The sequence below is a fragment of the Montipora foliosa genome, chromosome 3 (genome assembly GCF_036669935.1).
Source record: "Montipora foliosa isolate CH-2021 chromosome 3, ASM3666993v2, whole genome shotgun sequence".
In the NCBI taxonomy this organism is placed as follows: Eukaryota; Metazoa; Cnidaria; class Anthozoa; order Scleractinia; family Acroporidae; genus Montipora; species Montipora foliosa.
The window spans coordinates 31,436,034-31,460,892 of NC_090871.1; the positions used below are offsets into that span (position 1 = coordinate 31,436,034).

At 38.4% G+C, this 24,859-nt stretch overlaps 2 protein-coding genes and 1 non-coding gene across 8 annotated transcripts in view; 1 reads left to right on the top strand and 2 right to left on the bottom strand.

Annotated features, from left to right (window-relative positions):
• Positions 1-1,275: 1,275 nt before the first annotated feature.
• Positions 1,276-15,670, bottom strand: LOC137997278 (translocation protein SEC62-like). 2 transcript variants are annotated; one of them, XM_068843174.1, is made up of 10 exons: positions 15,513-15,670; positions 15,219-15,336; positions 13,462-13,567; positions 11,874-12,039; positions 9,292-9,324; positions 8,825-8,869; positions 5,719-5,781; positions 4,497-4,557; positions 3,625-3,744; positions 1,276-2,441 (listed from the first exon to the last, which is right to left on the bottom strand). In XM_068843174.1, the coding sequence occupies exons 1-10, from the start codon at positions 15,555-15,557 to the stop codon at positions 2,050-2,052; spliced, it is 1,149 nt and encodes a 382-aa protein (XP_068699275.1). In that variant the 5' UTR covers positions 15,558-15,670; the 3' UTR covers positions 1,276-2,049. The 2 variants fall into 2 exon arrangements, with proteins under 2 accessions (XP_068699275.1, XP_068699276.1); XM_068843175.1 differs by lacking the exon at positions 9,292-9,324.
• On the top strand, positions 14,658-14,785 carry LOC137998217 (U6atac minor spliceosomal RNA). Its single transcript, XR_011122779.1, has one exon. It is a non-coding gene; the product is annotated as a U6atac minor spliceosomal RNA (small nuclear RNA).
• A 4,512-nt stretch (positions 15,671-20,182) lies between the features above and the next one.
• Positions 20,183-24,859, bottom strand: part of LOC137994738 (lactadherin-like) — a 20,806-nt gene continuing 16,129 nt past the window's right edge. For all 5 annotated transcript variants that reach the window (XM_068840340.1, XM_068840339.1, XM_068840344.1 and 2 more), the window contains 3 exons: positions 24,603-24,859; positions 23,204-23,532; positions 20,183-22,122 (listed from right to left, as the gene is read on the bottom strand). The exon at positions 24,603-24,859 is cut by the window's right edge and continues 112 nt beyond it. In XM_068840340.1, the coding sequence (XP_068696441.1) occupies positions 21,970-22,122; positions 23,204-23,532; positions 24,603-24,859 (739 nt within the window). In that variant the 3' untranslated portion in view covers positions 20,183-21,969. The remainder of the gene's footprint in view (positions 22,123-23,203; positions 23,533-24,602) is intronic.

Here is a 24,859-nt window from a genome sequence, read left to right on the forward strand (position 1 = left end):
TTGCGCGGTCTGGAATCCTTATGCGATATGAGGCGAGATTTCTGTTATCATTTTGTTAGCGAACGGGAATTTAGGCGTGATGTTCAACGAGTTTGCCAAGCAGAAAGGTCCCTGATGTGTTCCTTGGTCGGGATGAAACGAGCTACGCAAGACTAACCACGAACAATGTATTTCACAAGTAACAAAACAATCGGAATTTAATTTCAAGAAGTATACAGCTACACTGAAACATGGTCAAAAACATCGATCATGCATTACATATAAACTGAACTATACCACCGTATTTCCTTTCTGAATTGAGCTTGGGGTGCAGTCTTCAATGCAGAAAAACTGCACTGTACATGGCAGTGTGAACATCATTTTCAACCGAATCGAAGCCCTACTTCGGGCCTTTGAGTTTTACTTGGGCATTTTGTCTTTGTTTGTCTACATTTTTACTGAGTGTTTTGACTTTGTTTTCCCTCTTCGTGCGTTCTGAGAACTTTGTAGTCAAGGTCAAAATGCCCAAGGAACTCCATAACTCCAGTCGATATACACAGGCTAAGCACGTGGAATCAATTCTTAAGTAACCGTACAACCGCGCCTGGGCCGGTCACAAGTCATAGGTCATTGTTTTACCAGCACAGAAACAACCCGAACAGTTCGCCAATGCTAACATTAAGCCTAAAAACTTTTATTTAGGCCTAATTAGGCCTGAGCTTGGCTTTAATAAACGTTTAGGATTCTTTCTCTATTGATAAAACAATGACCCGCGAGTTGTAACCAGTGTTTTGTACATGCCATGCAACCACGCTTCGGTTGTTTGCTCACAGATTGTGGACAGTGCTTTCAACTGGATAAATCACTTTTCAGTGAATAAAAGCTTTCAAAACGGACTTTTCCAATAGATCGTGATTTGTCCATTGGAAAGCACTGTCCACACTTTGTGAACAATACTCTATCTCTCTAAAGACAACTCAAGAATTTGGTGGGATGCGCACCATACTCGGAATTGAAGGAGATGACGCGTTTCTCCGATGATCACTCGGGAAAACTCGGAAAAAATCAGAGTGCTCTTAAGAGGCGATGAGCCTACGACTTTCCGAATCGAAAATTCCAGTCGTAGCAATATTAATAACAGGACAATTGTCACATGAACCGAGTTTTAAGGAAGGGCAGCGATGGTTGGTTCAAACCGGATATCCAGTGTTACTCTCTAAATCACAGGGTGGATACTTCTCAAAATGACACACCCGACACATATTTAGCAAATAACCCCTGAAAGTGGCAATAAAATGACCTGTAGCCCTGGATTCAGTTTATTTCAAATCTGGCCGAGCAACCATAATAACTTTCCCTGATTTACAAGCTTAAGCTTTGCAGTTAGTAAAACCCAATGATGCGATGCCTGTGTCAACTGATATAATAACTGCGGATGTATATTCAAATTTTGTTTTAATTTTGTTTGTAATTCTTTTGGACAACGGGGCATTCAAGGCTTCATAGCCTCTTGGTTTCCTCTGGGCTCTCTTACCAATTCACAAATATTGCATACCTATTTGATAATTATAATGGATAAATAAAGAAATGCTCAGAACTGAGCCCTCGTTTCCCTTCTGACGTTACCGGCTTTATGTCATGTAAGGTCACCTCATGTCTCTGTAAGGTGAACACATTCTCGTTCCCAGATCCCATCGTTTCACTTAGCCGACGGGGCCTTCGTACAATGAGATGAACATTAAGAGGTGGGTTAGTTGTCTGAACGCATTCACCACGTTATTTTACGTCAAGTAACAAAACAAGCAGCAATGAATGAAACATCGTGACTTGGTACATAATTCCACCTAATTCTTGGCATCTAGGAACTATAATTCCATATTTCAAAAATATATTAGCAATTATTGATATTTGGAGTATGATAATGATATAACGAATTAAATCAGTGCGTTTAAAAACAGAAAGAAAGAAAGGGATTCGATCAAAATATGTTTGAATGACTTGACTTGTTATACCTCAAAGACAACGATAGCACCTGTAAACACAACTAGATCTAGTACGATGTTTAAGCATTTAGCACTTGACTTCCGAAGTTGGCAGATCGTTCGATTCGTTGTCTCCTTGCATTGCCACTTCACTTATCGCCGTAGCTACTTCTTCCTCTGTAAGCTTGACCCAAGATTCTTGTTCTGTATGATCCGCTTTGTCCTCACCGCTTTCGTCTTTATTCCCGTCCACTTCGGCTTCTTCTTGTTTTTCCTTTTCCTCTAAATTTTCATCCTCTTTTTCATCTTCATTCTCATCTTCACCAGGTTCACTGTCAGCCTTTTTTCCCTTGTATTCATGTGTGTAAAGCGGAATGAAGGATTCTTTGAAGCCACATTCCTCCGTGAGATTTGGTAGAAGCCAAAAATGATGTCTTCCCCACGTTAACACCCAAACAATCGCAAAGAACACATAGCGCACTGAAAGGACAAGAGACAAAAGTGAGAAATGTTGGCAACTGTGGATAGTTAGATGGATAGATAGATAGATAGATAGATAGATAGATAGATAGATAGATAGATAGATAGATAGATAGATAGATAGATAGACAGACAGACAGACAGCATGATAGATAGATACTTTTATTGACTAAGAAATCGAGGTTACCAGCTGATTTGCGCTTAGGTTAACATATAAAATAGCAGTAGTATTATATAGAGATTTTTCTTAAGAACAAAAATTCGCTGGAAGTGTTTATGATCTATATGCTAATCTTATAGCAAACCTCTTCTTCCACCGTTCGGTGTGCCAAAGGGGATCACAAAAGTTCCTCGAAAAGAAGTAGAAAATGTTTCTAGTTGGCAGGCCCTCGGAGTTTCCGGGGCCTATTCGCGGTAACCTCGTTGAACAGTTGAATAGTTTTTGCTGTCTCTGCAAGTTGTCATTTAGGTATTCCAGTAGGGTGTGATGGGAAAAGACCATTGTTCCCAAAAGGATACTTACAAACATTTAATTGTAGATAGCGATCAAACATTTGGACGATGCCGCTGAAATAACCTTCAGGCCAGTTGAATATCTCACCACAAGACCCATTAGATAGATAGATAGATAGATAGATAGATAGATAGATAGATAGATAGATAGATAGATAGATAGATAGATAGACTACTACTCGACCTCGTTTTCATTTTACTCTACGGTTTCTCTAAGAAGGTTCAGCATTATGAAAAAAGCTGAAGAGTGTGTCACCGACGCCTTGAGACGGGAGGACGGTTGGTTAACGCTGTTCAACGAATGGTAACTTGTTGAACGGAACAGAACTCGTATCGAATTTCTTCAATTCAGTAAAATAACGTTAAATATAACGAATGGCTAATTTCAGCGTTCAACAGCGCCCGATCTACAGTTCGACATTTGCTGAACGAGCTGCATCATTCGTTGATAAGCAAATTTGAACCGTGTACAACCGCCTTTTTTTAAACGGAGTTACACTTTCGCAAATCACTCTGTTTCCTTTAACTACCTCCCAAAAGAAAGATTTATACAGAAAATACTTCTGAAAAGCCTTCAACAGGGTTATGAACACGTTTTAAGAAAGTTATCAGTTTTAACTTTAACCAAAAGATACGTATGAGGTCTGGCATTAAGAACTTGGTAACTTACGGACGGCAAGTACGAGAATAGATCCCACAGCTGCAGCAGCCAAAACACTGAGATACCAGACGTACTCCCGGATATTACTGGGCCACAGTGGAAAAAGACAAATAGCGATTGTGGCAACCACTGGAAAAAAAAAACGAAAATCAGTAGTCAAATAGGCGGCAAAGAAAAAACGGGCGATGTAGCAGCTCTTGTAACGTCATTGGTTCGCTACCCAAACCCAAAAACAAAAGAGTAAACAATTGAAACAATGACAGCCTTAAAAAACAATAGAAGCTGCTTACAATACCAAACAATAACAGGTTACGAGAGCTGATAGACTGCTGCAAAAAAACCGTTGTACATTCTGATCAAAGCCGAAAACTGCAAGCAAAACCGTGAAAGCCAAGTTTGTAAAACCGTAAGAGAACTAATTCATCGGTAATACCTGGTGATTCGCAGTACAGTGTCGATTTATATATTTCTGAATTTCTAATTAGTTGTCACCTTTCAACTCACGCAAACTTGCTGTGATAAATAAATTGCAAGAATAGTTGTATACATTAAACCAGTAAGCGAAATAACTTAACGCGCGAAGTGCGAATCACCTGGAGCAGTCAAGTCTGTGTCAGGAGGCTAATTCGAAAACAAGGAAGCAATGGATACGACAAGAGGCGATCTTCGCTTTTTCTACACATGGAAGAAGAATTAAACATGTAGCCTGCGAGAAGATTTAGTTTTCCCAAGAATTGGATGCTCTGCGTTGCTAGGTAGAAGACTGTTTCATATTAATTATAATTTGCTTGAAAGCGATTACAAGTGTTTCAGTAAGCTTGGTTTTGTCAGAAGCACTGCCAAAGCTCCATTCCAAATGGATGATTGACTGCTACACTTACCAACTAAAGCTCCCATAACAATGGTTTTTGGATGGACAGGATCAAAATACCAAACATAAGCCTGTGAAACACATAAGTAATCGAGCATTACACTTTTAATTGATACTTCTTGTTGGTTGTGCACTTCGTCTTTAAAGAATTACTTTGTTCACTGCACTGCTCGCGTTACCTAAGACTCAGTTTTTAAAGAAACTATGTTGCTGCATCGGTGGTGTTTAAATACGATAATTAGATACAGTGCAGTAAGATTGGAAAGCTGACATTACGAGTTTTCGCCCTTCATTAAACGAAGTCTCGAACGCTGCCTTTCGTCGTCATAATCATCATCACCAGCTTCATTTAGTCAAGCAGGCCAGGTAAAAATGGCAACTATATAGCTGATGTGGACCTACTATTAAAATAAAGCCACCTAAAACTAATACTTACAGCTAATACAAAAGGATGTATATTACAAGGAAATTTGATTAAAAAGATTGATCATAATTTTAACTTAAATCTATATTACAAATAAAAGCTACTTAAAGCTCATACTTACAGCTAAAACAATAGTAAATACATTAGAAGAGAGAATTTGATTAAAAAGATTAACAATAAATACAACTTAAATCCTTATTACTGAAATCCTTATTTCGTGGGCTGACAGGTTTAAGACGGCTTTAAAGACGTACCTTTCGTACCTTTTTAGGCAGGCGTACAGCATTTATCACATTTAATATATATATTTATATTTATATATTTATTTTATCTTTCTCTCTTTATTTTCTTTATCAACATTATGGAATGTAATTATGGAATGTAATTCTAGCTGGTTCTCTGCTCTGCACCGAGATGTTTTTCTCCGGGTACTCCTGTTTTCTCCCGCGGAAGTAGATAGAGCACGAAACAAGACGTAGTCCCTACTTCTTGAGTAGAGAACAGATCACAGGCAAGACTTCTTAATTTTCTCACGCATAGAATGCATTCCGCTCAAAATTTTCCAAAACTTTATTTTTCAAACATACGAGCGGAGTCAGCGGTGCATCTATCCTCTCTGAAAGCACGCTGTTTTCACCAAACAGAGTGCACATAATATCAAAACATTATAATGAGCGCCAAAAATATTATTGAGCTTTAAATAACTCAAAGAACACATCTTCAAGATTTTTGAGAAAATCCTAGTCATGTCATAAATAGTACTTGTGAATTAAATGTTACAGACTGTTCAGCAGTTACCACACATTACCTCATTATCATCATCCACAAAGTACTGTTCCTCAGGCTCAGATAATTCCAGCTTAACTTTGATCTGGTAACAAGACCAAATATAGGACTGAAAACTAGCACAGTTTCAATGATGGACAAAAATAAAGTACCGATAATGTCATTTGTAATTTTAGTGGCAATGTAGCAATAGTTCAATAGGCCATTTCACAGTTGCCTGCTCTTTGACGTGGCTACATTACAAAGAGGCTGGCCCTGACCATAACATCTACATCTAAATGCTCCAGCACTTGGCAAAGTCCCTTTTCAACTTATGGTTGTTTCTGCTTGGGTGGCCTCATACCCTATAAGCCATTCTAGAGACATAATGCCAAGCCGGCCACTTCTGCTGGAGAGAACAGGATGGTCAAAGCACCGGGGACTGCATCCCCTACTCTTTTCGACTAGTGTGAGGGATCTTTAATGTCCCACAGAGTTTATGAACATCGAAGGGTTGTGAGATGGGACCTACGGTTAGTATTCTTCATCTGAGAAGACTTGAAAGTCTAACCATTTGTGGGTGTAATTACAAAGGCAGCACTTTTTCTGCAGTTATTTTAAGACCTTGAGTGTTGATCCGGCCGCGTTTCAAACCTGCCCCCCCTCCCCCCTGCATGGCAGCCCGACCAACTCAACCAACTGAGCCAATAGGACTTTTGCAACTAACGATCACATGGTACAAAATCCGCCATGCTGGAGGGCAAGCTCATATCATTATTCCCCCACTGGGACATTAACAATAATAACAATAATAAACTTGTATAGCGCCGATATCAATATAGCTATTTTCATCAGCGCTTAAAACATAAAACTGCATAAAACCTACTAAAACATATTAATAAAATTATGAAAAAGCTTTCTGAAATAAAAATGTCTTGAGTGTCTTTTTAAAAGATGCTATTGAGGGGCTACTCCTGATCGCATAGGGCAGTAAATTCCATAGTTGAGGAGCAACAACAGCAAAAGATCGATCTCCTAAAGTTGTTAAGGTCTTAAATTTCACACGGTTTAGTAGCAGTCCATCACAGTCGGAGCGTAACTTGTATTTACATGCTTCTTTAAGATTAATAAGTTCTTGGAGATAAAAAGGCGCTAAGCCATTGATAGCCTTATACGTTAACAGTAATATCTTAAAGTCAATTCGAAATTTAACGGGCAGCCAGTGCAGATTATACAGCAGCGGTCTTACATGGCAGTACTTGGATTCCTGAAAAATTAACCTAGCTGCAGCATTTTGGACCCTCTGCAGTTTATTAAGCTGATAGGTTGGCAGGCCATAGAGCAGGCTGTTGCAATAATCGACGCGGCTTGAGACAAATGCGTGAATAAGCGTCTCAGTGGACCGCTTAGAAAGATATTTTCTAATTCTTCTTATATTATACAAGTAATAAAAAGCATTTGAGCAAGTATTATTTACATGAGAATTCATTGAAAGAGTCGAGTCTAACCATGCCCCCAGATTCTTAACTACTTCCTTTGGTCTAATTACGCTGCCTCCAATTATAAGCTGATCAATGTTAACCTTGGCTAGTTGTTGCTTGGTACCTATCATTAGAAATTCTGTTTTATCTTCATTGAGAAGTAGTTTGTCATTGGTCATCCAATTGCGTATATCATCCACACAATGCTGAATAGCAGTGACAGCCTCAAATTGCCCAATGCTCTTATTTGGACTAAAGGACACATACAGCTGCGTGTCGTCAGCGTAGCAGTGAACCGTAGGGAGGTGCGCCTTGATAACGTCAAACAATTTGCTTGCATAAATCGTAAAAAGCAATGGTCCGAGGCAAGAGCCCTGCGGTACACCAAAGTCCAAATTCAAATTCTGAGATAAATTGCCTTGGACCATAACACGCTGTGATCTTCCCCTAAGGTAGGAGCTAAACCATTCAAGTGCCATCCCAGATATACCAAATTTTGAGTGAAGGCGACTAAGTAAAACATTGTGATCCACAGTGTCAAATGCCGCACTAAGATCTAATAAGACCAATAGTGTAACATGCTGTTTGTTCATATTTAACAAGATATCATTTTTCATTTAAAACAAAGAGACCTGAACCAGTCAAGCTTGACTTGCCTTTGTTTTAATGTCCCAGTGGGGGAATAATAATGAGCTTGCCCTCCAGCATGGCGGATTTTGTACCATGTGATCGTTAGTTGCAAAAGGCCTATTGATCCAGAGTTTACTGCTTTTATCATGCAAGTCATGCATCTTGTTGGTACGGTAAAGCAGAGGTGCTTGTATCAAAACAAGGTCAATAACACCCTAGCTGTCAGACACAGCTCAGATACAGCCCAGATAAGTTAGCCACAGCTGTAAAATGATAAATCATCAACCATAAACATTCCCTCTGCACAACCCCCCAACCCAATCAATTCTGGGTATACAATTAAAGCTCTATTAAGAGAACAACCTTGGGAAACCCAAATAGAGTGCGTAACTAGAGGTGGTCACTTACAGGAATGTAAAAAATATTGAGTTGGTATGGCAGTCATACTAACAGTTTTTTTTTCTCAGCATCCAAAGCTCTCTTTTCAAGCTGTTCCAAGAGTGTTTATAAAGAGAGTTTTGACTGTATTGCGTTACATGAAAAACATGAAGAACAAAAACCCATGGCTTCTGATGGCTTAACCATCGTTTCCTGTACCCAAAGTATTATGCTGCGACTTGTTATAACTTATCATTGATCAGAAGCCTGTCAGTGACATGTTAAAAAGTCAGCAGAGTTTATTGCAAAGCACAAAACAGGTTAACTCAGTTCTTTTTGAATAAAGTACTACTAATAATATCATTATTACTGTCACGGTTAAATATTATCGGCAACCTGACTGCACAATTTAGCAATAATCACTGAATTCTTCTCATACAGAGTATAAAATTGGTTATTTATCAAACGAAAGGAATCAACGGCTAAAAGATGAAAACAGGGAAAGGATAAAAGAATGTAACTAGCTTGTTTATAAATACACAATCTTAATTAAAGCTACAATTAGCATAATATATACTGAATTACAATGGACATGGTATGCATTTGATTATGTTGTTGAGTGCCATTGCATCAAAGCATTAACAATGCATTTATTCAAACCTTTCTTGTCTTTTTGCCTTCCCCTTCTCCAGCTCCCTCAGTCGACTACAGCAAGACGGAAACAAAATGTAAACAAGAAAGGTATTAGTGTCTGCATTCCCACTCACACCTGGACAGCTGGCTATCACAAAAATCTTCACCTTAGTTAGTCTCGGCTGGTTAGCATGCTACACTCTATGTTAAAAAACCTCCACCTTCCCCACAATACACAGCCTCATTTTCAGGACCAACTTGTGGCAAAAATGTCTGACAACCTGGCCATTTGTCTGCTACTGGGTATTTAAATTTTTCAAACGGAATGCCAAGAGTTTGGATTATATCATTATTTTCCTAACTAAGATTAAAATTTAATGCAAGGGCAAAAATAAAGTTGCTTTAACCCATTGACGAGCAAAATCCTCTGGCGTTAAACAGAGTAAAATCAATCCTAAGAGTCAACGGGTTAAATGACAAAAATTCATTCATACTTTTTGTTTAGCCTGTCCACTTTCATCATCATCCTTTGAAGTTAATTGGAAACAAAACTGTTAGAACCTAAGGTTAGTTTACCAAAAGCAAGGGATTGTGATGAATGCACATCTAACTACAGTCAACCCTCTTGAACGCACACACTGAAGGGATGGAGGAAGATGTCTGGATAACAAAATGTGATCTTAATACCAGAATTTACTGTTTTCATTTAGTGTTCTGCAAGTCAAAGCTAACCAAAACATAATCTTTTGAGGTTACAGAGTGAAGCATCCTGATATCAACAGTGTACTAGCTATAGGATACAACAGAAGGATTACATTACTAATGTCGAAGACAACATTAAAATGTAAAATGCTCACCATATCAGAAAATGACAATCTTGCATTGAGTTTTTTTATGGCTAATCAAAACCTAGACTTATTATGGCTTGAAGTTGCCATTATAGAAAGATAAAGGTGGAAAACATTGTGTTAGGGTTATCTGTTGAAGAGCACTCTGTCTGACATTTATGTTAAAGACAACCTATCTCTGATGAAAATAATTTATGTACCAATGAAGGACCAACATCAAGCTCCTCTCATGGCCATAAAGCTGGAAAATTAGCTTGTTTTAATTTCCAAGAGTTGGTGATTATGGAAAGACAGCAGCACCTCATGTCAGCTAAAGAGCCTTGCAAGAATAACTAGAACAGCTCTCAGCAATTCTCAGCAAAGTCATTCACATAAAATTCATAAATTCATCAATCTACATTGGTAGTCTTTACACCAGATTTGTACGTAAACTTAAGAAAATTTCAAGTCAAGGAATCTTTCTTACTTAATGCATCATACACACAATTAAATAATTCAAATACATGTACTTCAAGTAAAATTAAGCACAATGGTATGCTGTGATTGACATGTTTGGACCTCCTGCCTGGCGCAGCCCACGAAACCCCAAGTGGGTCGTAAGGATGGTTTTCAAGTCACTTATCTCTTGCTTGCATTGTTTTAACTTTCCAACATTAATGAGATGCAAAGTAAAATAACTTGAGATATTTCTTAGGCCTTCACACGTGTATTTTTGGTTAAGTAAAACTTAGCTGCTCTTAAGTCTTACTTAACAACCAAGTGTAAAGACTACCATTATTGAAATAAGGGCTACTTATGTCTGCTAAAATTGTAACCACCAAACAGCATAATGTTTTCTGAGAAGCCCTAACATAGCTGTAGCAAACTGTCAAAGTATGTAAATGTATTGACAGGAATTTAAAGATAGATATTCACATCATTTGTATTTGTATTTGTAAAAGTTGCTAAATGTGAACTGTGATTATGTTGAGGTAGGTAAATTCTCTTGACCCTGATAAAATCTTGCCGTTGAATTTGTTACATACTGTTAACCAGTCAATAAAGATTGAAACAGACTATTTACAAAGTTAAAAGTTATGTTAAGCTTTCACATCTTAAATTGTCTTTGTTATAGCTTTCTATATCCACACATTTGCTTTGTTGCAGTATTCCATTGGGAAGTTACTGTACAACACTCATAGAGCTTGAACTCCTAGTTTTGTTTTAGAAGAGTTTGCAGACCACTAAACCTGATTAAAAAATGCCACAATACTTTCAAAGCTTTAGAAAGGGCCTCAGAACCTTTTTTTTGCTGTCTAAGAATAACTTTCTTTTAACTTAAGTACAATAATCTAATCTAATAATAATCACTTTACTGCAACTTACATGTATCTAAAGTAAAGTAAAGTAAAGCAACCATACTTAACATCGATAACTCATAACAGTAATTCAACTGACAAACCTGAGGTCGATGGTTACCACATAACTAGCTATTAGGTTTTTTGACAATCATTGTGAAATACATGAAAGACATTTTTGAACTGCAGGTTGTCATGACTCTACACAAGGTTGATAATCACAGGTGAGAGAAATTTAAACAGTTGTAAATCAAGCCTTTAAATGGTTCAGGCTTAAATTAGATTTGAACCCAAGAATGTCTGACTGTGCTTCACTACTCTATTATATATGAAAGACAATAATATTTTGGACTATGGGTAACAATGAATGCCTTCCATATATGTAATTTTCACAGTCATTTATCCATCTAATACAGGAAATAGTATGCACTTGCAACTGATGAGTAAAAGGTGGCTTGGACTCAATGGTGCAATGTCACATGATTGAAGGATGATGCAGGGTTGAGTTCCAATCAAGCCTGGTCTTTTTATGCTTCCATTGCGATTATGTACTAAGTTGCTCATAACTGCAATGATCAGTCTCACTTAGAGTCAATAGTTTTTCTTTCTGCTTAAATTTAAATTTAACCCATTGACTCTTAAGGCACCCTAGGATGTCCCGAGTTGACAAATAAAATTGTCTACCGTTAGACAGAGTAAAATCTGTTAAAACACTCTCAGGAGTCAATGGATTAATAAGATCTTGATTTACGTGGAAATGATAGGTCACACTTACAAACCATTTTTTATCCAGTAGGTTTTTGTTCACAAAATTCCACATTTTATAAAAGAAATTCCAAAGAAAAAATGTAATTTTAGAAGGAAATAAAGTGAACATTGAAGCACACTTGCCTTTTTCCCTTCCTCAGTTTTCTCTTTCTTCTGTTTCTTCTTTTTTGCTTCTTCCTTCTCCTTTACACCTTCCTTTTCTTTCTCTCGTTCTTTCTCCTTCTCTTTCTCCGTCTTTTTCACTTTTTTTATTCTAACAACACGGTTGAAGAATCCCAAAAGCAGTAACCTGACAAATGACAAGATTGAGCTTATTATATCAACTCGACAAGTTTCAGGTGTTTCATTGTTAACATTTAGCAGATCATTGAAACACATTGGGATCTTTGGATGATTTTTGGTCAAGTTAATTAAGTTTTGAAAATTAACTTTATCATTTAAATTATTAACCCATTGAGTCCAACTGGTCACCTCCTGCCAGTTACCCTTACGACCAAGATTTTCACGCAGTGAGACGCACATGACTTTTGCTAGTGTGGCCACTTCTTGATGAAACTTTAGAATAGTCATTCCATATTTAAACTTATGTGAAGATCCCTGCATGACATTTGGCTGAAATGTTGATGAAACCGTGGACTAAAAATCTCTTACTGGTAATTACATCTTTTTTGTCTTTCAATGACATATTGTACTTACCAGTACTAAATTTTCAGTCATTGACATGGACAAATTGTCAGGGGAAAGTCCTGAGTAGAAAGTCACTCTACCCATCCATCCCATATTTTTGCCTCAATTGTCATTATGCGATCAAATGTAAATAAAATGCAAATGTCCATTTTAAGCATTTTATTTGCATCCAGTCTCTCTTTGATCACTAGCTGACTTGATTACCTTTGGATGACACAAATTCAGTTTCAAAGCTCCTCGTAAATAACCATCTGCCTTCTGCAAGTTCAGTTTCTTAATATCCTTGTTTTGTTTTGTTTTGTTCGAAAATTCAAAACAATCAGTGTGCATCTCACAGCATGAAATCTTGGTCGTAAGGGCAACTGGCAGGAGGTTCACGACCATGCAGTTGGTGATGTACAAATAGTGTCAGTCATTAATTAAAGTAACATTTAAGCCCAGTACAGCGTATACGAATACAGAACCTTAACTTCTATACGACTAACACCCTGCCTTTCCCTTTGCTTGAACCATTGTTACTTTAATTCAAATCAGATTTCAAATCAGCTTTGGTTGATATAGACTGTATTCACAAACGGCGGGCAAGAAATCATTCTTTTGTCTTCGTGAGGATGATTAGCATAAAGACAAAAGAACAATTACTTAGCTGCCATTATGAATATGGTCTATATCAACTAAAGCTGACCACCAAGATACAAGAAAAAATTATTTTTACTTCCAGACAGACTAAGTCCAGAACTTGGAAAAATATTGAGGAGATTCTGCAAATCTGTGCCTTAAAGGGCTATACCAATGGATAAGCTATCATCCTCATTACTCAGCCTTTTCCCCCTAAAGCACTGAGGCACATATTAACCAGTGACCTACAGCTACATTCAAAAGGCTGATACAAATTAAGTCAAAAGATTACGTTATACAGTCTATACATTAAAATACTTGTTTCACCAAATTGCTTAGATTCACAGAACCATTATTTAACATAAACAGTGTCAAATAACACCAAAATGGACTTTGATGCACTCACTTGTCCAAATATGTTTCCACAGATAGACGATCAGTGAAAAGAATTTCTGTCCCTCCTTTGCCAGATGCCCATTTTGAGTCCAGAAGACAATCCACTGCCTTAGAACCTCAACAAAATAAAAAAAAACCAAACACTCTCTAGATATTTCAAAGAAAGCATTACAACAGTGCATATTCCCTAATTGGACCTTTAATCAATGGGTTAAGCAATTAATATACCGTGTAGCACAAAACTTTTGCACAAGTATTATTTTGGGGATCAGGGATATTTTATGGTTTGCCGGAACACATTTTTGCTGTTTGAGACGACTGAAATTTCAGCACACTAAGATTTTCAACTTTTATTGCATGGTATGTTGAGTTACAGTTCACTCTACATACATACCATATTAGAGACATGCAGTATCACTGTAAAATAGTAACCTTACTGTGCAAAAGGAAATGAACAACAGCAAAACAAAACAAAAAGCCTCCCCCTATCATGCACAACAAAAGACCGTTTCATTAATACGGTTTGCCGGTTTGCAGATGCCCTCACAATGGTGTTCCTTCAGACGAAATGTTCATGTCAATCTAATGTACTGAATTACTACGTACACTTGACATTTTCTGTTTTTCCCATTTTGTTTTGTTTCCGATACAAACTTCCTTATATATCTAAGCTTGGGTTGCTTTTCCAATGAAAAATCATGTTAACGTTCTTTTAAACCCTAGGCTGCACACAGTGGACTACGTAGTAAAATCTGTTGGTGTTAGACAGAGTAACATCTCTTAAGTCTCACTTCCAGAAGTCAATGGGTTAATAGAGGGACAGCCGTCTCAAAAAGATTTTGTGGAGTAGGCTAGTAGAATGGAGGAGTAGGCTGGGGTGCCACCAGCACTGACACTTTCTGCATTGCATAAAATTTCTATGCTATGTTATGCTGTGTTTATAAATATATATTTTTTTAGAAACAGCAATTTATTCATTGCAAAATTCATCAAAAATTTGGTGACTAGGAATTATGTGGGATAATTAATAAACCTCTGTGTAACTGGAAAACCTTCAACTAATAAAATTAAAATAGCAAAAAACACTGACCACTACTATACACTGATCGCGTCACAGCTAATTAAATATTCAAGAAAGCTGTACCACATTGAAGAGATTTCCATCAAACGATCTTAATAAAGCTCTTCCGCTCGCACTTTACAATCGTGTTGTATGAGCCGAGAGAAGGTTAGCATCTCCCTCGATAAGGACGAGAAAAGTCTTCGGACTTTCAACCTACAACACATGGTTAAGGCTATGCCACCTACTTCGTGGCATCTAACCAATTTTTTTTCCCACTGGCGACCAACAGACACTCGTGTACATCGATTATGTAAGTTCGTAAAGGAATCAAAATTATAGCATGGGCGATCGTTTGCCATCTGTCGACGCACCAACCATAGCAAAAATACTCTCCAAAAGTAAATAATCTAATAGAGAAAATGTCGAAAATTAAATATTTCCTCTCAATGTTAAATTTTTATCTACATGTGCGTCCAAAATCGACGTGACGAAACTGCGTTTTTCGCTGGTTTCCTTGAAAAAGGCAAGCTTGCCTGTAAATTTCAAAGACGATGGCTTATTAATAACAAAGCGATCGTGCTCGATCACTTGGTGAGCCTTTCCAATATACTAGTTTTGAGAATGATAAACAAAGAAGGAAACAGTGAAGTGAATTTTGTACATAAAACCACAGGATAGCTCGTAGTTTCGATGTAATTACTTACCAATGAAGTATTCGACTTTCTGACCATGCATGGACGAGCTCTTTGATGGGCAGTTGAACCTCAGATACTTCCCTACATCATTTTCTTCTTTCGTAGGTTCCTGATTTTCCTCTCGAGACTACAGAAATCAATAATCGTGTCTCAATACTTACAATAGAAAGCAACACGCACTTCCCTCGATTTACTAAAATTTTTAACCGGCTTTTTTCCCGGCGTTAACACCAGATAAGCAAAACGTAAGACGTAAATTGCCAACTGCTCATAAAGGCAAAGACTTTCAATGACTGTACTCACTTCTTTCTTCTTCCGTCTTTTCACAGCTTTTGGTTGATCGGCCATATTTTTAGAGGAAACTGTCGCTGTTCTTCGTCGGAGATTGCCGACCAAACGAGGAATGCCGAGTGTGACATCGGCTAATTGTCGATCGTTCTTTTGTGTAAACAGACATCTGTTTATTTTTAGCGAAGGACCGAGCCGGATGGACCGCTTTATTTTTGAGGGAGGGGGGGGGGTGGAGGGTGGGGGAATTGTTGGGCACTTACCAAGAATAATCAATGGACCAAGGAAACTTTCGCAGCTTAGGGCAATATGACAATATACAAATTGAAAAAAGCTTCAAATTTAATGCTTTTTCAGTGGTTTAATTTTCAGACGTTAAAGTTTGCCAAGTCAAAGACACAATGGGGCAGAGTGAGATAATATCACAACAAAATTTGGAGCCACTTTGTAGACAACACCGTATCACACAAAGCCTGCTGTGTTGAGCCTTGCCACTTTAAATGACAATTTCTTTACACAAATCTTTTCTTTGGTTGTTGGGCTTACTGCAGCAAGCGGGAATTCCCGTATCACGGCCTATGACAAAAGTCTCGAATAAGGGAATCAAAAAATTTTTTGCCAAGGAAATTTAAATAATCTGGAGCACTCGTAAAGGAAAGCCTTGCGTCTTGGCTTAATCTGTTCGCTTCACGATTCAAAATCAGCCCTATTTCTTCTCCAGAACAATTCCCGACTCTATTTCGAGCATGTGGTTCAAAATTTCAAGGTTGGAAAGCTTTATAGCGAATTGAGATGTTCTTCGCCAGTGGGCTGCCATTTTTCAACTCCATCTTGTTAGCTGATTTATCGTTGTCCTCGCTTTAAACGCCAGTTTAGCCACATTTTTTAATGTAAACTCACATTTCAATTTAAATCCGACTTACTTTATTATTAAGCAGCACTCCATTCTGAGTTGAAGTCTCTTAAATGAGGAAAAACAACGCCAGGAAGGCAAAACTATCCTCTGCTCCTTGCAATTTCTTCACTTCATCGCCACACTTTTGACTCGTCATCTTCGCTTCATTTGTGATCCTTCGCCGTAGTTCCCGTTGTCTTTAACCAGTATCAGTCATAAAGATAAGGTAATGCCCAAGTCTTTCAAATGACTCATCATTTTTGCATTCATTGTGTACATATTAACGATGCCAGCACTACATCCGCCATTTCTCATGTTCCCGCGTTTCGAATGAATTTGACTAAATTTCAAGGAATTTTCGGGGTGATGAGGCGCATGCGCAACATTAGTCTCCTTTGTTGTTCCTTCGTCCTTTGCTGGGATTTGTTGGGATTGTTGGTACACCAAAACCGAGAACAGTCGTATGTAAGCTCTATGATTGGAAGGAAAGAGAAGCGATTCTTAAAGCAGCTAGGAGAATCAAGCCTCATGGAATCCATATTTATGAAGATCTTGCTGAGGACACAATGGCGAAGCGAAGAGAACTTCTTCCAAAATTAAAACGAGCAAAGGAGGAGGGCAAGATTGCATACTTTTCCTATGATAAACTAGTCATCAAGGACAGACCATCTGGTGCCAGTTATTCTCCCGGTAGTCGTAGTATCTAAATGGGCTAAATGAGTAACATTACTACCACCAAACTCAAGTGTACATGTGGAATTTGTTCCAGACCTGTGAACAGGAATGATAAGGCTATACGTTGTGATAGCTGCTTTCACTGGATTCACTACAAATGTAATGGATTATCTTTGAATGATTTTTGTCCATTTTATTTTTGAGGGAGGGGAATTGTTGGGCACTTACCAAAAATAATCAATGGACCAAGAAAAAAAAAATCGAGTTAGCCTTTCTAATCGTAGGATCCTGTTAGACCAAATCAAAAACTTACCTCTAATTTTTTGTCATTTAATTTCAACAGACAAAAATGCTGTGTAATTATTTGTATAATAATTCACCTCTTTGTGTTTCATATCACAAATATCATAAATACACCATTTCCAGCTATCTCAGTCTTGTACCAAAACATAAATTCGGACCATTTCACTGAATCTGGTATAAATATAAAATACATAAATGTCCATTTTCAACATATCTGATATCTATCAATATTACAACATAAACAATAACTGTAAACGGTGGTCATAGCCTTGAATAAATACAACTATAAAGGACAAATGGTAGAGTCAGAGCTCTCAATTCTCACTCATTGAGCGTGAGTATCACGCATTTCGATGCAATCTCACGCTCTCACGCCAACACAAGCACTCTTCTGGTAGGTAGCCATGGACGGCGGAGCGGGGAAGGGGGGGGGGGGGGGGCTTTAGCCGTAAGGCTGGGATGTATGTATTAAGTAAAATATGTACCAAGTAACAAATAAGAAGTAAAACATCTGTCATTTTACGGTTGATCCACATTTATTTTTTTGATATCTCGCCGAGAATGCTGAAAGTAGCATTTCCGAGCTTCAAGAACCCCCTAAAAGTTAGCGTCTCCGGCGCTTGCTTGTTAGAGCCCCCCCCCCTCCCAATACAAAATACGCTCAGCCGTCCCTGATAGCTATAGCTTTTTAAGCTTTCAGAAGCGCCCATGAATTCCGAATTCGTTCCTTCACTGGCGCTGAACTTTGGCCAATGTTAAATCTGTTCGTGTACGACCAATTTTCTTGTTTGTTCACGACTTTCCACTATGATGGTCTATGGGAGAGGCACCAGCCAGGAAGCGTTTTAAGACTGGGGGGGCACAGCTACACCACATGACTTTATGCTGTCAAGCTGCATTTATGTTAAGGCTTTGTTAATGTAAGATGGTGGGAAGTAAATGGCTAGTTGTTTTCTTTAGAATGCTACTTCTTTCTATCAACTCAAAATCAAGGAGAGCTTCCATATTGAGCGGTTGAAACCCGAACTCAACAAACAAGTTGATCATGTCAGTTTAGCATTACACTTTTAAACTTTTAATGTCAATTGTGTTCTCTATAATATTGTTGGTTCGTTTGAATTTTACCTACTTGTGACGAACATTTAATCTACAAAGAATCATTGAGCTGATAGTTATATATATATATACGAATTATCTTGTAAAAATTTTAATGTTACACTCACTATGGTTGAATATGATGTTTGAAACATCGAAACATGTTCCTTAAACTCAAAAGTGTGGTTGTATTTTTAAAATATTAGAACACAGTTGCGTTTTAAATACCTGTAAGATATTCAATAATGATTTCCTGGAATTGGATCAAAAGATCATGGCATTTTTAAAAGGTTTGAAATTCAGCTGAATAGAATTTCTCATTTATTTTTGTAACCTAACATATAACACTGAATAGACTAAATGCAACTTGTATCAGCCTGGAGAGAAAGCAGTGCTTGAGGTACACGTATCATTTCCTGTTCCATTCTTGTACAGGCATACCTCATGAAATGCTCATTCTCCTCAGATCAGTATTTTCGCTTCGTCTCCATAGAAGTATTGTTCGTGGTTTTCATTATTTCTTTTTTGGTGTTGTGGATTTTGTTTCCGTTTGGATCTTGATGACGATGCGGCCACCACGTCCCGTTTTCGCCCATAAACTAAAGCGGACTGTCCACTTGATTGTTGATGATGGTATGCGTTTGGATTCACTTAGTATCGCACAGTCGCTGCCCGAATTTAAAGCTCAAATCATGCACTGGGATTGTCCCCCAATAGGTGGTTTTCACGTGACGTCATCGCCGCCATGTTGGTGGACGAAAACAAAAGATCTCTCATTAGCTCGACCTTTTGTTCGTCCACCAGAAATTGTACATTGCAGTATTGTTATCTGTGTCTCTAGAAATTGGTTGCAAACCATCTATTCGGCGGCAAATGCTTCGACATCACGATGTCTGACCCCGAACTCGCCGCGCAGTTGACCGCGAGTGGCTTTGATTATATATAGAGGATATTACACGGTCGCGAGAAGATATGAATTTTATGTTCGAGTGGCAAGAACAAAATATCTCACGAGTGAGCGAAGCGAACGAGTGAGATATTGTTCTTGCTACGAGAACATAAAATTCATATCTTCGAGCCAACGTGTAATGTTCTTTTTATTATATGGAGACTAAATATTAAATATTTCCGATTTTATTGTGTTTCAAAGTAGTCAAGTTTTACAAATACGGCTGGGCTTTTTAAAAAAGACGGGAAAAAAAGGCGGGAATCGTGACGTCATTGAATGATACGACACTCACAAAGGTGACATACGGAAAATACGCCACTCTGGTCCCGGATGTAGTAGCGTGTGGAATCTACGAGTGGTTTAGTTCCCAGTAAAACACTCTCCTCCATATAATAAATGAAAATACGCGTCGCCCACCACAACTTTTGGGTGTAAGATCGGTTCATGTGTCATGCTTTGTGTCCGTCGAGTTTCCCGACGAAGATCTCATCACACTCTTTAAGAATAATGGGGACTTGAAGTCCGAACATCCGCGCCGCCTCCCTTACTTGGTCTTACTTCAAAGAGGACGGATTCCAACACATCGAGCGTGGAATCCGCGTGGCGGAATTTAAGAAAATACTTAACAATTCTTTGAAATCGAGGTGAATAGTGGTAGAATATTTACCGACCCGTAAAGCTGCGAGGTAAATATTTCTGCCACTTTTCACCGAGACTGAAAAGAATAATTGTTTTAGTATATACTCACGAAGTGATCTCAACAACAACTGCAGAAAAAACCATCCAAAGTCGATTTAATTGACATCTCAATTCATGCGTGGAAAACGTTCAAGCGGCACAAAGCATGCGCGAAAGTGTTTACAGAAGCTTCTAACATGGCAAATCTAAATAACCTTCGTTAAAATCCTCGTCACAAACAGCAAGATGGTCATTTAGCACTGTTTAATCTTCTATGAAGAAGTTTAAACTGGTAGACTATTAGTTTGGAGACTTTTGTACGACAGAAAGGGGTTTCATAAACTACATTCCAGTGTAACTTGGAATTCTATGTTGCAATCTACGATCCATTTGTTTTGCCTTCCGCTGGGGGTAGTCTGCTTTAAACTGACTGAACTGATAAGTTTGTTATGCACAAGGTTATTTGGCTTATGGACTTTGAAAAAAATTGACGGCAAACGTGTCATCTTCATTTGTATCCGATGGAATTTCTTTCCAACTAAGATTTTTCTTTTGGGCTTTATTGCAGCTACGATGCCATGAAAAATTAGATAATTTATTTTTATGTTGCAGCCCTCCCTGAACTCAGCTAAAGAAAGAAAACTGTTTTTAACTTTCATCAAGTGTCTAACTTCACGTACTCCTTTCGTAGCTCACGTTTTATAATAAATTGGACTATTTCCAACTTTCAGGGCCATAGCCAGAAAACAATTATGACTGAGGCAATATCCTGGTTAAATTATCTTCGCAGGTATTTTAGGCGTTTGTGATTAGCACATTTTAAAGACAACACTGGAATCACCCTTTATTTTAAAGAACCACGAAAAAATGACTGAGGCAAGTGCCTCGGTTCGCCTCATACCAGGGGCACCCCACGACCAATTTGTTGTAAATATGTATTATTATACCCCAGTTAATGAAAATAAATGTTATTAAGGCATTTTCAGGTGTTTTTCAGTGTTGCTGGGAAAACAATATCTGTTCCTTTTTCCCAGCAAGACACACAAGAAATTTCCCAGCCAGCTAGATAAAATTGGTTGGTTTCCCAGCCAGCTGATCAAATTTATTTCCCAGCCAGGAATTCCGCGCGCTTTCAAATCCCTCGATCCAAAACGACCGAACAAAAGCGACAAAACCGGGACAAAACAGGTTTTTTCCGCAAGCGCAATCACTCTGACCAGCCGTCGTATGTTTGGGAGAGGGAAGGGGTTTTTTTTTTTTTTTTTTTAGTCGTCCTCAGTCTTCAGAGTTTCTACAGCCAGCTCGGATTGAAATGCTAGAAAAAGTCTGTAATTCCCAGGCAAAACCTCTATCAATAACAAAATTTCCCAGCCAGCTCATCGAAACACCTGTATTTTTGCCAGCCAGCAAGATTCCTCTTGGGAACAGATAATGTGAGGAACAGATTCGTTGGGTGCCCCTGAAGAATGATAATAAATATAATCACTTTATTGAAGTCTCAAAGTTATTTAGCCGAGTGCTCTACTAATTTGGGAGACTACAAATAAACTGAAATCAAAGGTTGGTTTTCAAGGAGAGGGGAAAACCGGAGTCAGACCCGGAGAAAAACCTCTCGGAACAAGAACCATCAAACTCAATCCACATATCACGTCGAATACGGTGAAAGGAAAATGCTCTCACCACTGCGCCAGCGCTGCTTCCCCTTTTAACGTAGAATTTACTTCTATAAAGTAACGTACGATTTACTACTATAAAACTTGACTAAATTCTTACGAAAGACAGACAAAGAACACGGCTTAACCTCCATACAATGAGTGGTAGTTTATTTACCAGATTGTCGTTTAATTACTAGAGTGAGGTTGCAATTTAATGAAAAGTTATGGTCCGTTAATAACACAGCCATACAGTTCAACTCTCATGGATATGTGGTTTCGCCACGACATTACATAAAAGCGAACATATCTGCTCGTAATTCGTGGCACCAACTTGTGCGAGACAATAGTTCCAATGTCTGAATTTCCCGTAAAAACCTGAAAAATAATATTTAGCTATGTCAATTATGTCCCAGTAGTGCCCTGCTACTTTATTTTATAAAATAATTAGGATAGTACGCGTACTCTCATTGGTTGTCAGACGCCCGTTTTGATTGGCTGATAGGAAATATGAGCGTGTATCAAGAAAATCTGTTTCAATCTAGAAGAAAAAAACCCAGCATTTTCCTTCATTTGTCGACTTATCTTTGAGAAATCATATATAAAAGAAATACAGGACTTTTTTCCGTGTTTCCATAGCCTCATCTAAACACTCGGGGCAGTTGGGAGAATTCTCGACAGTTATGCAAACCCTCGACTACGTCTTGGACCCTCGACTGCGTCTTGGGTATGCATAACTGTCTCGAATTCTCCCAACTTCCCCTCGTGTTTAGATGAGGCTATGCAAACACGGAAAAAGTCCTCTATTGCTTAAATATGTCTGTCTTTTGGTAGATTCTGACGTCACAGCGAACCACTATATATGCGTGGTCGAGCTGTAAAGATGAAACAACAAGTTTTATTGGGGGCTTGCTTTGCCATTCACTCATTCTTTCCAATTCGCGAAAAAAAAAATTAAGGAATAGTATAAGCGTCTTGTGATCACTTAACCACAGTTAAATAGTTAACGATAAACAATGGATTGAAATTTGAAAACGCTTTGGACGTCTTTTTCACATGCGGTTAAGAAATTGCCACCCATGCACAGGCAATGCGAAAAGCATACGGCTGAGAAATTTGGCCAAGCCGGCAAATACGAACAAGGTGGGAATCACTGTTCTGCCAAAGGTGATATGGTTATATCCTTACCAGTTTCCCCCTCCACCCCCTTTTCCGCTCCTTGACTACAGAGGCGTAAGTGCGAGTTGTTAAGAATGTTGTAAGTGAGAGCTACTCATGTACAGCTCTTAGTTTTTCGTTTAACCCTTTTACGACCTGAAAACAGCGAAATCGCCATCAAAGTGGTCCCTTTTTTTCTACTCTATTTTAAACTTTCTTTTCTCTAGCAATATTTTCCTGAATGAGTTATTTATTTCTCTACTAATGGTTTTGAGGACAGTCTTTTTCAAACGACATTTACCTTTTCAGAACCATCGCTTCGATACGCATTCCAGATTGCTCCATCCAAGCTCAACAGAATTTTGTAAGAAGATACCCACTGAAGAGCAGAATCATGAGGCCTCCCCTGTGTGGCTACATTTGTCAGTACTGTCTCCTTGCCAAGGTCAATTTGCAACCACTGTCCAACGGCATTTGTTCTTGCTGACCAAGAGCCAGTACTTTGACTTTTTTTCGCATTGTTGAGCCTGGCTTGCCAGGGTTCATGTTCACTTCCCCATGTTGAAGAAGCCGTCACCGCTGAGTTAGGTATGGCCCTACTTTCCATTCCAAGCGGATGACTGCGACATTCTGTGGTTAGAGTGATAAAAAATTTTAAGGACTTCACGGTAACCTTGAGCTGGAAAACCGCGTGTGTCAGCATGATCAATTACGTGAAAGCAATCGCCAGCTGGAACTCGAACTCACATCCTGTGAGAAAACCCTTTCCTTAATCAATAACTTGAACCTGTTTATTCAAGCCTATCTCAATAATTTGAACGCTTTATACATTTTTATGTTGTATTTGTACTCATTAACATTTGTCAGATAGTTATATTCAGATTTACCTCTCATGTAACACGTGCACTGAGGAAGGCTGGAGTTTCTGCCGAAACATGTTGCTCCGCAACATTAAAAATCGATGTTTCGTATTTAAAAGTTAACATGTCTCTCCTGTTCTCTAGACCTCTTGGTAAAACGCAAAGCATAATAATGCGGCAACTTCCTTGTGACAATGGTCTTTCAGGCTTCCCGTATGGGTGTTTCAGTTCAGTTGGTGTACGAATATTCACTGGAATCAGTGTATTTTACTCAGGCTTCATAGACTCGATTCTCTTAACATTACAACTCCGATAGCCTTAACCTTCCCGAAGATTACATCAGATTCTGAACACTCCACACAAATATTAAATTCCCCGAACGCACTTGTGAACCTAACAATTACGTCATTGCGTACACTTTGATTAGCCTCTCAAATTGTTAATCCACTTCAGCTCATTACGCGGTCTGTCGGTTAATGTCCATCAAGTCAGTCGTTTAACATATTAGGCGGCGAACGAGCCTCAAAATAAGCGAGGAAAATTAATTGTGCTGCACGTGAGGCACCCATTTTATTTCATATTTTTGTGGTACTTTACATAACAACGACATGAAATGAGGCTTTGACGACAACTTGAGCATAACAAATGAACCTTCCACACTTTATTATTTATCTGAAATCCGGCGTTCGTATCAATTTACTTTTAGGATAATTCGCCCACATTGTACCACGTGATTCACGAAAGACGTACCATAGTGCAAATTTGAAGGTGACATTTTATCAACATTGCCGTCCTATTTATCTTAAAGTCCACATTACTTCATTTTTGGGCATGACATACCTTCGCAAATCAGGAACGGTGTGCATATCAAATCCATACCACAATCGAGCTGAGTTTTGCAAGGTACAGATCGGAGAGTGTTTATCATGTAGTTTGTATAAAGCTCACGTCTCATGTCTTCTGGGTGAGACGCATGCGTCTTGTCATTCAGTTCACAGCTTTTGTCCACGCGATAAAAGTTGCTGCTTTTACATCCGGGATATGCCATGCAACGCAAGATACAATCTTCTATTTTGCCTGCGGTCTCTGTCTTGATG